Consider the following 15743-nt stretch of genomic DNA (forward strand, 5'->3'; position numbering starts at 1 on the left):
GTTCTCCTGGGTGTCCTGTAGCTGGTGTGTACCTGTTAAAATATTTTAACATAATCCTGTGACCCATTATTTCTATATATCATAATCACTTAACAGTGAGGTTGTTTTGATTCTACCTGGGAACCACCATATTATTTATTCTCTGAATATTTCTATACGGTTTCCTTGTAGGGAAAAAAAACAAACATGAGTTCCATTTCTTTGTAACAATACCAGTTTTCTCTTTAAGCATAGTAACAATTTCAGCACTAAGGAAAAAAAGCTAGTGGCTTAGCTGTTGCTCAGGCCAGAAATTAGGTATTATTTAGCATAGATTATATTCACCTAGAGGTAGAAGAAAGCTCAGAGAACACCTAGTCAGGTCACATTTAATTTTTATTGCATAAATATGGAGTATATTAAGGTAAGAGTAAGCAAAATAATGGCAAAGAGGAAATAAAAGCCCTTAAACTTTATTTGATTGATTTTATGCATACCTTTTTGCACTATTATCCTCCACCTTCCCCATCCCCCAGAATTAATTTTTCAATGTCCATAGTGATTTGGGTGACTGTCCAAATATTTATTAAGTAACATTTAAAGAAGGGGGACAGGAAGAATATTTGGTCATCTACAAACTGTCAAAGACTTCGATTTAATAAATTGCTGTCTAAATATAATGTATTTATTTCCATTATGATTATTTCATTTAGTCAGTAGAGAATCGGGATGAAAAAGACATCGCTAATAAAAGAATTGCATGCATTTTTAGTGTAGGAGTCATCTTAACAGCACTGGCAAACTCTATAACTTATCTGCATAACGGGAATAAACTGAGTTTCTTCACAGCAGTCAAGTAGTTCAAAACATCACCTTTTTGGTTCTTAAATAGCATGGAATGAAAAAATTAGACTGTTACATAAGACTTACAGAAGATTTATACATCATAATTGACATAAGGTGACTGGGATCCCTTAAATGTATGTTTTTTCCCCCCAGCTGGGAGCTCATTTTGCCTTTTGGCCTCTCATATGGCATGGGTCAGTCTTATGAAGTGTTGGTCAGATCAGATGTTTTTACCATTGCTAGCACACCGTCTGTGGAAACTCACTTTACAGATTTTAGCACGGTACTCCATGTTTATTAACGAGGTAAGGGCTGGGTGTTTAAGTATTAATAATCAATGCTGATAAAATATCAAAGATAAATATAAGTTAAATACTGTGACGCAATTTAAGTCTGTCTTCTTAAAATTATTCTTAAAAAAGTTCAAGAGGGTAGGTTTCTGTCATGGAAAGGTAATATTTTTTAAAAGTGTAATTTTTTATCCTTGTTTTTTGTGGGGCAGGCAGGGTGGGGTGGCTTATGTCTGGGGCTGGATTTGGACTTGGGGCCTCCTGGGTCCAGGGCTGGTGCTTTGTCCACTGTACTACCTAGCTAACCCATGATGACATCTTTAAAATAAAGTTAAGGGGTAAGAGGAATACACTGGAAGAAAGGGAAAGGGAGAGGTAGACTGGGGAAAAGTAGCTCACATAAAAGAAACACAAAAAGGCTTATGGAGGGGAGGGGAAGAGGGGGAAGGAGTGAGGGAGTGAATGAACCTTACTATCATCAGAATTGGCTCAAAGAGGGAATAATATACATACTGTGGGTATAGTAATATATTTTGCCCTAAGGGGAAGTGGGAGGGGAAGGAGATAAGGGTAGGGGGGAAGAGGGGAAGGAAGGCAGGGCAGATTGGGGGAGGGAGCAGTAAAAAGCAAAACACTTTTGAGGAAGGTGAAGATGTTCTGCATAACTGCACATGTATGACTTATATTGAATTGCTTGATTTCATAGGGAGGGTTGAGGAGGGAGGAAGAAAATTTAGAACACAGAATTAGCTCAAAGACCTTAATCTCATCAGAATTGGCTCAAGGAGGGAATAACATACACACTCAATTGGGAGGAGTAATCTATCTAACCCTATAGGAAAGTAGGAGGGAAGAGTGAAAGAAGGGAGGGCAGGGAGGTAGCAAGGTGGCAAAGTGGATAAAGCACTGGCCCAGGATTCAGGAGAACCTGAGTTCAAATCTGACTTCACACATTTGACACTTACTAGCTGTGTGACCCTGGGCAAGTCACTTAACCCTCATTGCCCAGCAAAAAAAAGGGGGGGGAAAGGGGGGGACAGTCAGAAACAAAACACTTTTGAGGAGGACTAGGGTAAAAGAAAATAGAAAATAGAGTAAATATCATGGGAAGGGAATAGGACGGAGGGAAACAGTTATGATTGATTATAATGGCAAAACATATGGTACCTACTTTGCTGGGCTATTGTGAAGAAAATTCTTTGTCAGGGGCAGCTAGGTGGCGCAATGGATAAAGCACCGGCCCTGGATTCAGGAGGACCTGAGTTCAAATCCGGTCTCTGACACTTAACACTTACTAGCTGTGTGATCCTGGGCAAGTCACTTAACCCCCATTGCCCTGCAAAAAGAAAAAGAAAAAAGAAAATTCTTTGTCAAGTTTAAGATATTATATCAAAGTTATGATGAACATGATGCTATCAGAAAAACCCAGAAAGACCTACATGAACTGAAGCAAAGTGAAATGTACTGTATACAAAATAACAGCAATAGTGTAAGATGATCTGCTGGGAAGGATGCGGTTATTTTGAGCAATGCAAGGATCCAATATAACTCTGAAGGACTTATGAAAATTGCAGTCCATCTGCAGAGAAAGAACTGGTGGTATCTGATAACAGATTGAAGCATATTTTTTTTTGACAGTTCCTTAATCTGTAGTTTTGTTTTTATCTGTTTTCTCTCACAATCTAGCTAATGTGAAGATGCTTTCCATGACTACTTTTGTATAATTTATATTGAATTGCTTGAGTTCTTGGGGGTGGGGGGTGGGAAGGGACAGAGGAAGAGAAGTTGGAACACAAACTTTTAAAAAACTGATCTCAAAATTTGATTTTACATGTAATTTGGAAAATAAAATTCTAAACAGAAAAAAAAAGTAAGTGTAATGGGCTACCATTAACTTGCTCAAGACTATATCAGGCCCTTAGTTTTCTATTTAAGTATTATTTTAAGATTCATTTACTGTCACATTTCGCTGCTTTACATTTCTTGAAAAACATCATTTACTGAAAAGTTCTTTTTCATTCATAATTATCTTCTGACACTTTCTTAGTATTATACCTGAATTAGAACAAGATGCTCATTTTATTAAAACTATTTGAGATTAAAATAAATAGGAGCAGGGGCAGCTAGGTGGTGCAGTGGATAGAGCACCGGCCCTGGAGTCAGGAGTACCTGAGTTCAAATCCGGCCTCAGACACTTAACACTTACTAGCTGTGTGACCCTGGGCAAGTCACTTAACCCCAATTGCCTCACTAAAAGATAGATAGATAGATAGATAGATAGATAGATAGATAGATAGATAGATAGATAGATAGATAGATAGATAGATAGATAGATAGATAGATAGATAGATAGATAGGAGCAGCTAGGTGGCACAATGAATAAAGCACTAGCCCTGGATTCAGGAGGACCTGAGTTCAAATGCAGCCTCAGACACTTGACACTTACTAGCTGTGTGACCTTGGGCAAGTCACTTAACCCTCATTGCCCCACCCAAAAAAAAAGAGAGATTAAAATAAAAAATAGTTAGCTTCCTTTTGTTTTTGTAAATTTTCTACATTTATTCCCCTTTCAAAAAATCATATTTTTATTCAGTAGCTGCATGTTCTGTAGTGGTGCATTAGTCTCTATTAAGCATTCATCAAATACAAGTGCATTCTACTCCATGCAAGGTACTGTGAAAGAAAGAAAGATGAGTGAGATATAGTTCCTGCCCTAATGGAGCCTGAAATGTGTACAATAAAGTCAGATCCTTAGCCCAGACAGAACTTAGGTTCAAAAGAAAAATGAAAGAAAACATCAGACACTATATCCATATTCTTTTTTTTTTCTTTGCCCACCCCTCTAATGGTCGAGAAAAATAGTGGGAAGAAGGAAAGAGAATAAATGAGTGAAGAACCTGGAAGCCAGCTAGACTAAGGGATGATCCTGTGGAGTCCAGAGTGGTTGCCTGCTTTGAAAACCCAGGAACTTCTTACAGGGTGTCCCAAAAATCTTAGTGCAGCTTTAAACTTTATCCTTTCTATGTCCCTAAATGTAGACGTCTGTAGTGCCACAAAACTTCACTCTAATTCCTCTTAACATCACTGACCCTAGAATGTTAGAAACTGCAAGAGGCCTTATAGATCACTTTCACCTCATCATCCTTCAGGTGAAGTAGCTGTGTCTCAGAAATGTTAAGTGAATTGCTCAGGTCACTTCGATAATCAGAAGCAGAGACAGAAATAAAACTTAAACCTTTTGCCTCTTAACCTTAATGCTCTTACTCATTACTTGTTCTTGCCTAACCCTCTGCTCTGTCCTAAGCCACGTAGAAGTGTTTGGGACTTCCTCCATGACATCAGGGATAGAGGAAGGATGAAATACATTTAAATGGATATTGTGCCTGATAAATCACATTGATTCTTACTGTTTAGAGTCTTGCTGCTCTTCCTCTTAGTACATCCCCTTGATCTGGAAAACAGATGACACCTTTTTTTTTTTTTTTTTGACATTGTGCTGTTAGATTTCTTTTTTTATGTAACTGTATCTGTGCAAAGAATACTTTGTTCTTGTTTCTGTTTGTTTCAAAACACAGTTTGGTTTTTTTATATTAGTTCTGAACCTTATTTGATTTCATAAAACTGTTATGGGCCAAAAGTAAGATGATTGTGTTGAGGTGGAAAGGGAACCTCTGTAATTTATTATGTGACTTGAGACTGATCCAAGATTCTTCAAGGTGGTGAACAGGAAACCACAGAGATGTTTCTTTCTTGCTAATATGAAATTGGTTACAAAAGTGAGAAATAAGTTAGAGGAGCTACCTATCACCTCGCGATGCTTGCTCCTGGTTAGCAAGTACTTTATGAGCCTGTCACCAGGTGTTAGTACTAAGTACCTTTTATGTATCCTTGCAGAAGGCAAAGTATAATTTAACATGTTCAACAAGTCATTTTATGTCAGAGTATTTATCCTGAACGGAATTTTAATCATTAAATTATTTTTCAGTTGTTACTCAGGCCTATCTCCAATGAAAGTACCAAGGATAATAAAAAATCCTCCATAACTAGTAATAAGGAGTCTTCCTCCATTACCCAAGGAATCAGTGAGGACCAAGGAAATGGCGTTTCTGAAACACAGGCTGTAGCTTTCATTTCCAATACGCAGCTTATATACGTGGTTGCAGACCTTGACAAGCTTCAAGAACAAGTAGGCATACATTCCAATGTTGTTCATAAATGCCAATATTTATCAATTTGAATTATGATAGTTACTGTAAAGTTTTGCACAACTGGACATGATGTGGCTTATACTATAGAGGAGCAGGGACTTGGAGAGATTTTTTTTTCCCTAAAGTGCCTAGATGAAAGTCAGAACTATGCAGAATAACTAATATTTCTTGAGTAATGATAAAAATCGTGCCTTTTTCTATGTATTTATTTTTGACAATATGTAAATTGAAGTTTTTAATATGTTTACAAGATTCCCACTGCTTTTTCACGCTTAATTTATCATAGTAGCTTGACATCTTGTATGAGCATAATCTTTGTGTGTGGTGATTTTTGATTTGGGATTTACTTAAGGAGATATTTGCTGGTAACATTTAGTCTTCAACTAAGCTTTATTAACAGTTTTCAAATTTTATAGGGTTTTCTTTTCATTGTGACATGCATAGAACTGCCACAGTTTTGCTTTCATTGTTAAAGAGTGTATGTGGTATGCATGTTTATAAAGCCTTCTGATACACAGTTTTGTTCTCTCCTCCCCCCCAACCCCCAAGCATAATATTTTGTGGCACATGAATGAATAAGATTGTTGTTATTTGGTCAATAGTGTATTTCTTTTGGGCTTTTTAATATTAGGAGGATCACAGAATGGGAAATATTGTTTCTACTTTTCAAATTCCTATATAGTAATCATTAATAACACTTTTTAATACATTTACTATTAAAATATACTTATAAGGAAAACATTAAGAATGTTATTTTCCTCTGATCAAGATTATTAGACATGCCAGTTGTAAGTTTATGTTAATAATAGTTTAATCATTATGGAGATAAAAGTGCACATATTTCTAAAAAAGCAGCAGAATACATCATTTGTTTGTTTCAGCTTCCAGAACTCTTGGAAATAATCAAGCCCAAACTTGAAGTAATTGGTTTCAAGAATTTTTCCTCTATCTCAGGTAAAAATGAGTCTACTACCTCAAAATGATTCTTTGAGTAAAAAATAATTTAAAATAAATCTCTGAAAACTTTATAATATATAAAGATTTTTATTTTTGTCTTCTAATTTTGAGACAGATTCTTCTGAAATGCAATATCTTGTTTATTTTAATAAACTGCATAATTATTTTAACAAAAGTTCTTGTTTCAACCCTGATTTAGAGATTTAGGCCCTTGTGGATATTGTAACTGGGTATATAGCACTTAAAATAAAACTTAGATTTTATCTTGGAGAGGAGTTTAACTTGAATATTTATACCTCAACAGCAGCCCTTGAGGATTCTCAGATTTCTTTATCTTCCTGCTTGCCTTCCCTGAGTAACAAGATCATCCAAGACTTGAGTGAGTCCTGCTTCAGTTATCTGAAAAGTGCCCTGGAAGTTCCCAGACTTTACCGAAGAACCAATAAGGTCAGTCTCATTAAACAAAAACTATTTCTTTTCCAAAGATATAGCAATTGAGTAAGATAATACAAAACCCCAAAGTAGTCCAGTTTGTTTGGAACAGAGCGTGTGAGTGGAGAATGGTATGAAATAAGACAGAGAGTAGGCTGTTACCAGATTGTTGAGGGCCTACAATGTCTGGAACTTGTAGATTTATTCAGTAGACAGTTGGGCAACACTGATAGTCTTTTAGTCTAGCTTTATGATCAGAAATGTGCATTAGGAAGATTGCCCATGTGAAAATGTGAAAGGTTGGTTAAAAAAGGATACACTAGAAGCAAGACGATTAGTTAGGACATTACTCAGCTTATTAAAATTATAAAATGTGAGAGTTGGAAGGCCCTTTAAAAATAAACTTGTCCAAATTCATCATTTCATAGATGACTAAACTGCAACTCAGAAAAAATGACCTTGTCCAGGGTCACACAGAGAATAGCAGAGCTAAGACTAAGACCAGGTTATCTGGTTCCAAGTCCTACTGTGATTGTTGCAATGAGAGCAAGAAAAGAAAAAATATATCAGAAATCTATTAGGTAAAAGCAATAGTACATAGCAACTAATGGGATATAAATGGTGAGAAATGAATAGAAATAGAGAAGCCAGGGTGAGGAATAGGTTTGGGAGTGAGATTATGAGTTCATTTTAATTGTATAGAGTTTGAAATGCTGGTAATTATACCAAAATATTGGTCATTATTCCAAAAGACAGCTGGAAATATGAAACTAAAGATCTGATGAGAGACTTGAGGTGTAGACATCTAGATTTAAGAGTTACCCACATAGATGATTATTGATGATAAGGGGATATCACTAAAATATTGATTAAGTCTTGGAAGTGGATTGCCATTGGAGAGAAAAGAAGAAAGGAAGGCCACCCACATTTAAAGAGAAGGAGCATAATGAGCCAGCAACGGAGAGTCCCAGAAGCCAAAGGAGAGGGTATCTAGGAGGCGACCAGCAATGTTAGATGCTACAGAGAGGTCAAGAAGGCTAAGGAGAGAGAAAAACAAGTTTAGTAATAAAGGGTCATCGGTGACCTTGAAAAGAACATTTTCAGTAGAGTTGTGGGGATAGAAACTGGGTTGAGAAGTGAGTTGAAGGGGGTTATAAGTAAGTGAAGACAACTTGGCAGTGAAGGAGAGAAAAAGAGATGGGACAATGGATAGAAGTCTTTCTGAGTGGTGTAAAATCACAAATTGTTGGCTTTTTTCCTCCTTGACTTGGCATCTTGCTCTGGAGTGACCCCCATGGGAGGTGATAGAAACCTGCATTTGAAGTCAAAAGAAATGGGTCGGAGTCTAAATGTGTTATTTAATAGCCAGTGACTGATTAGACAATAAATTTCCCAATCCTTAGTTTCCCAGTATTTAAAAAGGGATGCTAATACTTGCATAATCTATTTTACAAGGTGGTTTTCAGGAAAGTATTTTCTAAACTATATAATGTAAACTACTACAGTTTTTTAATGAGTTAAGAATCAGAAAAGATGAATTAACCTTGCCTTCTTTTCAAGGAATATTACAAGGTTTTAAAAGTTGAAGAACTGTACCAGATTCCCTTTTTCCTTCACATTTGTTTGAAAAAGGCAGTTCTAGTTTTCCATTCGGTGCAAACTGATTTACATAATTTATTGTCACTGTTAATATCTGTTTTACCTATTGTTTTCTCCTCATCCTACATTATTCTCACTATGACTTCTAGAGTAACCAAGAGATCTTTTTTTTTTTTCTCTCAGTTCTTTTTGCATTGAGGTATAGTTAACTTTCAGTTCATTTGCTATTAACAGATACTTAGGAAATGTTAAGCATACTTATTATTCTAAATCCCTTTGGATTTGTTATAAAAAATCAATTTCTTCTTTAGCAAGGCCATTATTTGGTCAGATTTGTAAGAATACAAGGATTCTACAATTCCCTTCACATCTATCTCACTATCTATTACAGTTCTACACAGAGAAGGTGCAAGAAAAAGGCTCTTGGCTCCTCTCTCTGGCTGGAGGTTTATGCCAATGCCTTTATTTCATCTTTTTATTTCTTACATCTCAGATACAAAGAAACACTGGGAGCACTTTTCTAAGGTGCTCAGTTTTATTGTTCAGAATGCTGCTTTTTACTTCTTCTATTCTCATTTGCAGTAACCAATTGGGGAATGAGGGAGCTATTTTTTGGAATGATTGCTTTCCATTTTTCATATCCTTAATAACCCAATTGTTTCTTTGTCATTCAGCAGATTATTATATAGCTATGTGTCTTACTTTAAAACACTCGGTGGCTTTCTCCAAATGAAGGTTTACCTGCAGCATGAATTTGAGATTAAGATTTTGATTGAGTTATGATTTTCTTCCATTTTTCTTCCTACCCCAATCTTCCCATCCCTACCCCTGTGCCAACACAATTACAGGAGGCCCCAACCAAAGCTTCACCCTATGTGGACAGTGCTTTGAAGCCCTTCTACCAGCTTCAGAGTGAGCACAAGGATAAACTCAAGCAGTCCATAATTCATCAGTGGTTAGAAGGTGCTCTTTCGGAAAGTACTCACAAGTAAGTAATATGGCAGTAGAAATAGATGAAATATTCTGTTTCAAAAAAAAGTACCAAGCCTGAGACAAGTTAAAAAATCAGGATCACATAAAGCCAAAATTTTATTTATCATCTTTCTTTGTATCCCTACTTCTTAGCACAGTACCTGGCACATAGTAAGAACTGAACAGACATGCTTGTTGACTCACTAGCTGACTTATCCTTCCTTTTCTCTTCCTTTCTTTTTCCCTCCCTCACCCTTTCTTCTCTCTTCTTGTCCCATCTTCTATCTTTCCTTTTTATCCTTCTTCTTGTCCTCTGCTTTCTTTCCCTTTCCCATCCTACTTGAATCAAAATATGACCCAATCTTGACACATAAGCATATAAGTGACACGTGTACCAGTTGATCAAACATTTATTAAGCATCACCTCTATGTCAAGGAAATACTTTGAGACTAAACATTATAAAGAAAAAATACCATTAGCTTCCAAGGTTCTTGAAAGGACCCAGAAAGTTCTTTATATAGTTCCCACAAGTTTCCCTCTATCTTCATCCTTCTGTTTATTTTTTAAAAGCATCACAATTAATAAAAAAAAATTAAAAATTAGGTTCAAGTTTATTGTTTCATTATTAGTATTGAAGTTTTTTTGGGTTCAGCTACTTTTTGGTGTCAATCTACAGTCTTGGCCTGAGTACCAGACCTCCATTTATATAGTGTTCCAAGTACCAAACAATCTCCTTATCAGTCAGCTTCGGAAAAAGCCCATTTAAAGGTTGGCAAGTGCCTGAACTTAGAGCAGAATGATTGGAAATGAAGTTTTATTAAAAATGTTGTTATTTAGCAAAATGAATTTTACTTTTAATCATATTTGTCTGGGTGTGATTTAACTTTTTCAGTCCCTTTTGGATCTTAATTATCTGACTTGGTCAGACCCCAAGTGGCCTCGTGGGTAAGAACTGCACTTGGACTCATGAGACTTGCATCTGAGCCTCCTCCAGTACCATTCCTAGTTCTCTATAATCAGCAAATCCCCATACCTCAGAGAGCCTTAGTTTTCTCACTTGTGAAATGGAGATAATAATACTTAGACTACTTACCTCACAGGATCACTGTGAACAAAGTGTTTTGCAGATTTCAGAAGACTCTGGTTGTGAAGGGTTGTCAGTATTAATGTCCAAACAAATGCTACAATACATTCTTGTATTCTCTGACTTCGAAGGGGAGCCATAAGATAGCATTACATATTTGAGGCCGTCTTCCTCTCTCAGCCTTAACACACAGTAGACATCTACCAAGGATGGGCATTAACTGGAAGATTAGTTATACTCTCTAAAGTGTTTTCCCCCAGACCTTGCCCTTCACATTGTGCTGTTGTGTGTGCCTCCTACATACATTTCTTAGACTTCGCTCTTATCTTCTAGTATGCTTCTAATTTTCTTTAGGTATTATGAAACTGTGTCTGATGTTCTGAGTTCTGTGAAGAAGATGGAAGAGAGCCTGAAGAGACTCAAGCAAGCCAGGAAAACCACCACACCCAACCTTGTTGGCACTAATGGCGGCATGAGCGACGACAACAAGATCAGACTCCAGCTGGCCTTGGATGTTGAGTCCTTAGGAGAACAGGTATCGTGACAAACTGCTACCAACTCCTGTGCTTCTTAAACGGAGCCAGCAGGCCCTTAAAAGAGTTATTGTAGTTCATGTGGGCCAAACACAGCACTCTGAACACCCAGCAGCAAATCAGTACAGGCCCAAAGACCTGATGATAGGAGAATTATACCCAAAATGCTGGGCTGAGATGGATGAGTGTGCTACATGCAAGGAAGCAAGCAAGCATTCTGATTTGCTTTGGATGTCTTTAAAGGCCAGACTTTTAAATGGGATAACCAAGAAACATGGGGAGAGTGAAAAGGGTCATTCGGTAATTATAAGTGGAGAAATGAGTTACTGTTGGTGGAGTCAAAGAGCACTGGGAGGGGGGACAGGGAGAGAGGTCTGTAGCAGAAGGCTAGGGGAATATTTCAGTACAAGTAACAAGTACCTAGTATGTCCCAGGCACTGTGTTCAGACAAAGATTAGCAGGAACTTTCATTCTATTAAGGGAGCTACACATATGGATAAGTAAATATAGATTATGTACAATGGGATTCCTGTGGGGAGAGGAAGGATTCTGACAGCCGGGGCAATCAGAAAAGATGAAGGAACCAGGCATTTCAGGAGCCAGAGGTGAGGGTGACAAACTGTGCAAAGAATTCGAGATGGGAGATAGAATATCATATGTAAGAAATAGCAAGCGTGCTACTTTATTTAGAATGGCTGAGGGGGTGTCCTGTGGTTTCAGTCTGTAACCACATTATGAAAGACTTTAAATGCCAGAGAAATTTGTATTTTATGTCTAGGGGCATCTAGGTGGTACAGTAGATAGAGCACTGTGTGTGCATCAGAAAGACTTGAGTTCTGTAAAATGAAGGCAATAACAACACCTACCTTGCAGGGTTATTGTAAGGATCAAATAAGATAATATTTGTATGGGGGCGGCTAGGTGGCGCAGTGGATAGAGCACCAGCCCTGGAGTCAGGAGGACCTGAGTTCAAATCCGGCCTCAGACACTTGACACTTAACTTGCTGTGTGATCCTGGGCAAGTCACTTAACCCCCATTGCCCCTCGCAAAAAAAAAAAAGATAATATTTGTAAAGTGCTTAACACAGTGACTGGTACATAGTAGGTGCCTTATAAATGCTTATTCCCCATTCCCCTTCCTACAAGCAATAGGAAGCTACTGAAGGTTTTTGATAGGGGCAATGACACTGTCAGTTCTGTGCTTTAGGAATATCAAATTAGCACCTGTGTGAAGATTGAAGAGATAGATGGAAAACAGGCAGATCATTTAGGAGACTTCATAGTCTAGGTGATTAGAGCCATTAGGGTGATGGTCATGATTGTGTAGAGAATGGGAGGTAACATTGACAAGATCTAGAAATTGATTAGATAAAAGGAGTTTAAGTAAAATGAAGAGTCAAAGACTATTCCAGAAGGATGGAACCTTCAATAGACAGAGGTAAGTGAGGAGGAAGAAGGCTAAGTTTAAGGAAAAAGAGTTCTATATTTGACAAATTAGTGTCAACAAAGTTAAAATATAAAGTCTTAGAACTTAAGGTTAACTCCAAGTACCTGGAAAAATTCCAAAGCAACTCAGGGTTCTAGATAGCTGAGGTTTTGCTATACTGTATTTTAAAAGTTCTTAATCATAGGTATTGACCACATCTCTAACATAAGGTAGAAAGAAAAGTGTTCATATATGATTTACAGGTATGTGCATTTATCTATTTGTGCGTCTTGCAAACTGTGGCATACATATTGCTGCAAAGCTTTCACTCCAAACTGAAGGTGAATAGATTTTCATCTTGTTCTTTGGTGCTGCATTTGACTGGGGAAATAGATGCTTCACATGTAACATAAGGGTAGCCTTTACACATAGAAACACTGTGTCTAAAAAGTGACTTTTAAAAGAGACTTTTAGTTTAAAAATACATCAAGGTGAATTCAAAAACATTTTCTCCTAAAACCTTACATTTGCCATGCCACTTTTAATTCAATTCAGTTCAACACATCAGCTCATTAAATGGTGGTTGTTTTTAAGTAAATTCTCAGGTTGCCAAGAAATTAAAAGTGTAGTACATCCTAAGGATTCTTTTAAAAATCTTTTACGTTAGAATTTTTTGTTTCCATGTTTCCCTTGGCATGAAAATGCCCCTTGCATAAGAAATACAGAAAAGGATTTCCTCTCCCAAGTGACTGGTTTCATTGATGGTGAGCTGTACTTAAACTGAGTACCCATTGGAGTGACTGCTTAGAATATTAAGTATTTGGCTCACCAAGTCAATAAAATGTTTTCAAATAGATGTTATTTGCTCTGAAGGGAATAAGGGTGGAAGAGAGAGTTGTTATCCAGGGCTTGAGGGAACTATTTTTTCAGATTTATGAGAAAATAGAGGTCTCTCTTTTCCTCTTTTAACTTAAAGAATGAGAACATAATCAAGGTTTTTTGTTTTTTTACTTTTTCAGATGCAAAAGATGGGCCTGCAGACAAGCCGCATAAACAGCTTTCCGGTTCTTGTAGAGCTTGTCGTAGCTGCCAAGGACCAGGCAACGGCAGAACAGCCATGAGCATTTTGGAGTACTCCTGAAGAGGGCAGCAGATTGTTGGGCCTCTTAAACCTGAAAGCTGCCACTGCTCTCCTGCTAATGCCTATGGAGGAATGAAGCGCTTCTGAAGTTGCATCTCCTGTCAACATGTCGGGGGCTTGTTTCACAAGCAAAAAAAATCATAAAAGTTTTTCTTCCATTGTATGGAAGACAATGGGTGTTTTTGTTTTTTCTTTTGAAACTTTCTACTATAGGTTATAAAGCAAATTATTTTTATTGTAAATTTTAGTGTGGAAGAACTGATTTCTAAAATATAATTAAAGCATCTATATCTATATAGCTCTATGTATGTATACAAAACATTGTCTTCCTGACACTACAGTTAGAAGAAAAAGGGTGCTGCAATGAAGATCTCAGGGCTGATTGTATAGAGGGTTCCTTGCACTTTCCCTGAAATTAAGTGGCTGTAAATTACTGTGACTTTAAAAGAACAAACATTAAAATGGTGGTTCTCCACTCTGACACTCATAATTTATGAACTGTGCTTCTGATAGGGCTGCATATTCTGGCATTGGTTAGCAGTCCGTGCCAGCGGGCATGAACTTATTTTTCTTTACTAAAAAACTCCAAAGTCAATTCTATTTGATTATAGAGATCCATAGAAATTTATAGAACAGAGGGGTGACATGGTCAGAACTACAAGATTTTGACAGCCAAATGAAAGATGGATTGAAGTGGGGAGACATGTGAGGCATCGAGACCAATGAGAAGACTGTTTCAGTACTCCACATAAGAGGAAGTAATAGCCTAAGCTAAGGTTAGGCCGAGTGAATGGAGTGAAGAGGATGTAGGTGAGAGAGACAGAAAGAAATTAGACAACATGGCAGCTGAGTAGATATGTGGGTGAGAGTGGATTTGCAGTTATAGTAGGTTATAGTAAGGTTTCAAACATAGGTGACCAGGAGAATGGTGGTGTTCTCTACAGTAGTAGAGAAGTTCAAAAGCCGGGAGGGTTGAGGGGAGAGGGGAGAAATGACTCTGTTTTGAATATTCTGAGTTTAAGATCTATGGGACATCTGTTTCAGTCCTATAGGCAGTTGGTGATTTGGAACTGGGTCTCAGGAGAGAGACTAAAGCTGAGTAAATGGGGGCAGCTAGGTGGCACAGTGGCCCTAGAGTCAGGAGGACCTGAGTTCAAATCCAGCCTCAGACACTTAACACTTACTAGCTGTGTGACCCTGGGCAAGTCACTTAACCCCAATTGCCTCGCCCAAAAAAAAAAAAAAAGCTGAGTAATTGGGTAAGGGAATCATCTCTTTGGAGATAAGAATTGAACTGGGAGGGTAGGGGAAGGGAATAGGACTGCTGAGATCACCAGTGAACATATAGGCAGAAAAGAGAGGGCCCTGGACAGAACCTTAGGGACACACAGTCAGTTTGATAGGACTGTAGATCCAGCAAAATCATCCGAGAAGAAGCCATTGGACAGGAACCAAGAGAATCATCACAAAAATCCAGAGAGAGAGGAGAGAGTATCCAGGGAGAAGGTAGTCAGCAGTACCAAATGCAGGCAGCTCAAGGAGGACGAGGGCCAAGCCATCAGATTTGTCAGGTCACTGGTGACTTTGAAGAAGGAGATCTCACTTCAATGATGAGATCAGAAGTCATTGCAGCTTGGAAGAGTGAAAAGGAAGTAGAAGCAGGCATTTGTAGATGGCTTTGTCTGGAAGCACAACTAAAAATAGGCCCAGGGTCTTCCACGTGTGTAACAAGTCTGGCAGCATGTAGCAGCCTTATTTTGGCTTGGACCATAATGTAGTTTCCCTATCAGGTACCCCACTACTGTATAATTGTACTTTGCCCAATTGGGACCTTTCTGCTCTCTCTTGCATAGAGTATTCCCTGCCACCCTTCTCAGCCAAATAAATACTAAGCATTGGAATAGGGTTTTTTTGTTTTGGGTTTTTTCGTGAGGCAGTTGGGGTAAAGTGACTTGCCCAGGGTCACACAACTAGTGTCAAGTGTCTGAGGCTGGATTTGAACGCAGGTCCTTTTGACTCCAGGGCCAGTGCTCTATCCACTGTGCCACCTACCTGCCCCATGAATAGTTATTTGTTTTAATACATTGCATTACCTAGGAATTTTAACTATGCATTTATATTCAAATTTAAATTATAAATGACCACAAATGTCCAGTTAAATTATAGCTGAATATCATAGTATTTTATCTTAATTATAAACTCTTTTTTTCCCAGGCACTGAATGTATTTAGAGTAGGAAATAAGGGAGACAGCAGCTAAAATTCCATGCTTTGAG

General features: G+C 37.8%; 1 protein-coding gene across 2 annotated transcripts in view; it reads left to right on the plus strand.

The window, feature by feature from the left end:
* The window catches only part of COG2 (component of oligomeric golgi complex 2), a 78865-nt gene extending 64910 nt beyond the window's left edge, over positions 1–13955 (plus strand). For both annotated transcript variants that reach the window (XM_043963321.1, XM_043963322.1), the window contains exons 12-18: positions 979–1130; positions 5101–5301; positions 6205–6277; positions 6585–6727; positions 9160–9299; positions 10723–10903; positions 13347–13955. In XM_043963321.1, the coding sequence (XP_043819256.1) occupies positions 979–1130; positions 5101–5301; positions 6205–6277; positions 6585–6727; positions 9160–9299; positions 10723–10903; positions 13347–13448 (992 nt within the window). In that variant the 3' untranslated portion in view covers positions 13449–13955. The remainder of the gene's footprint in view (positions 1–978; positions 1131–5100; positions 5302–6204; positions 6278–6584; positions 6728–9159; positions 9300–10722; positions 10904–13346) is intronic.
* Positions 13956–15743: the final 1788 nt, after the last annotated feature.

This window comes from Dromiciops gliroides, chromosome 4, assembly GCF_019393635.1.
Source record: "Dromiciops gliroides isolate mDroGli1 chromosome 4, mDroGli1.pri, whole genome shotgun sequence".
NCBI classification, from domain to species: domain Eukaryota; kingdom Metazoa; phylum Chordata; class Mammalia; order Microbiotheria; family Microbiotheriidae; genus Dromiciops; species Dromiciops gliroides.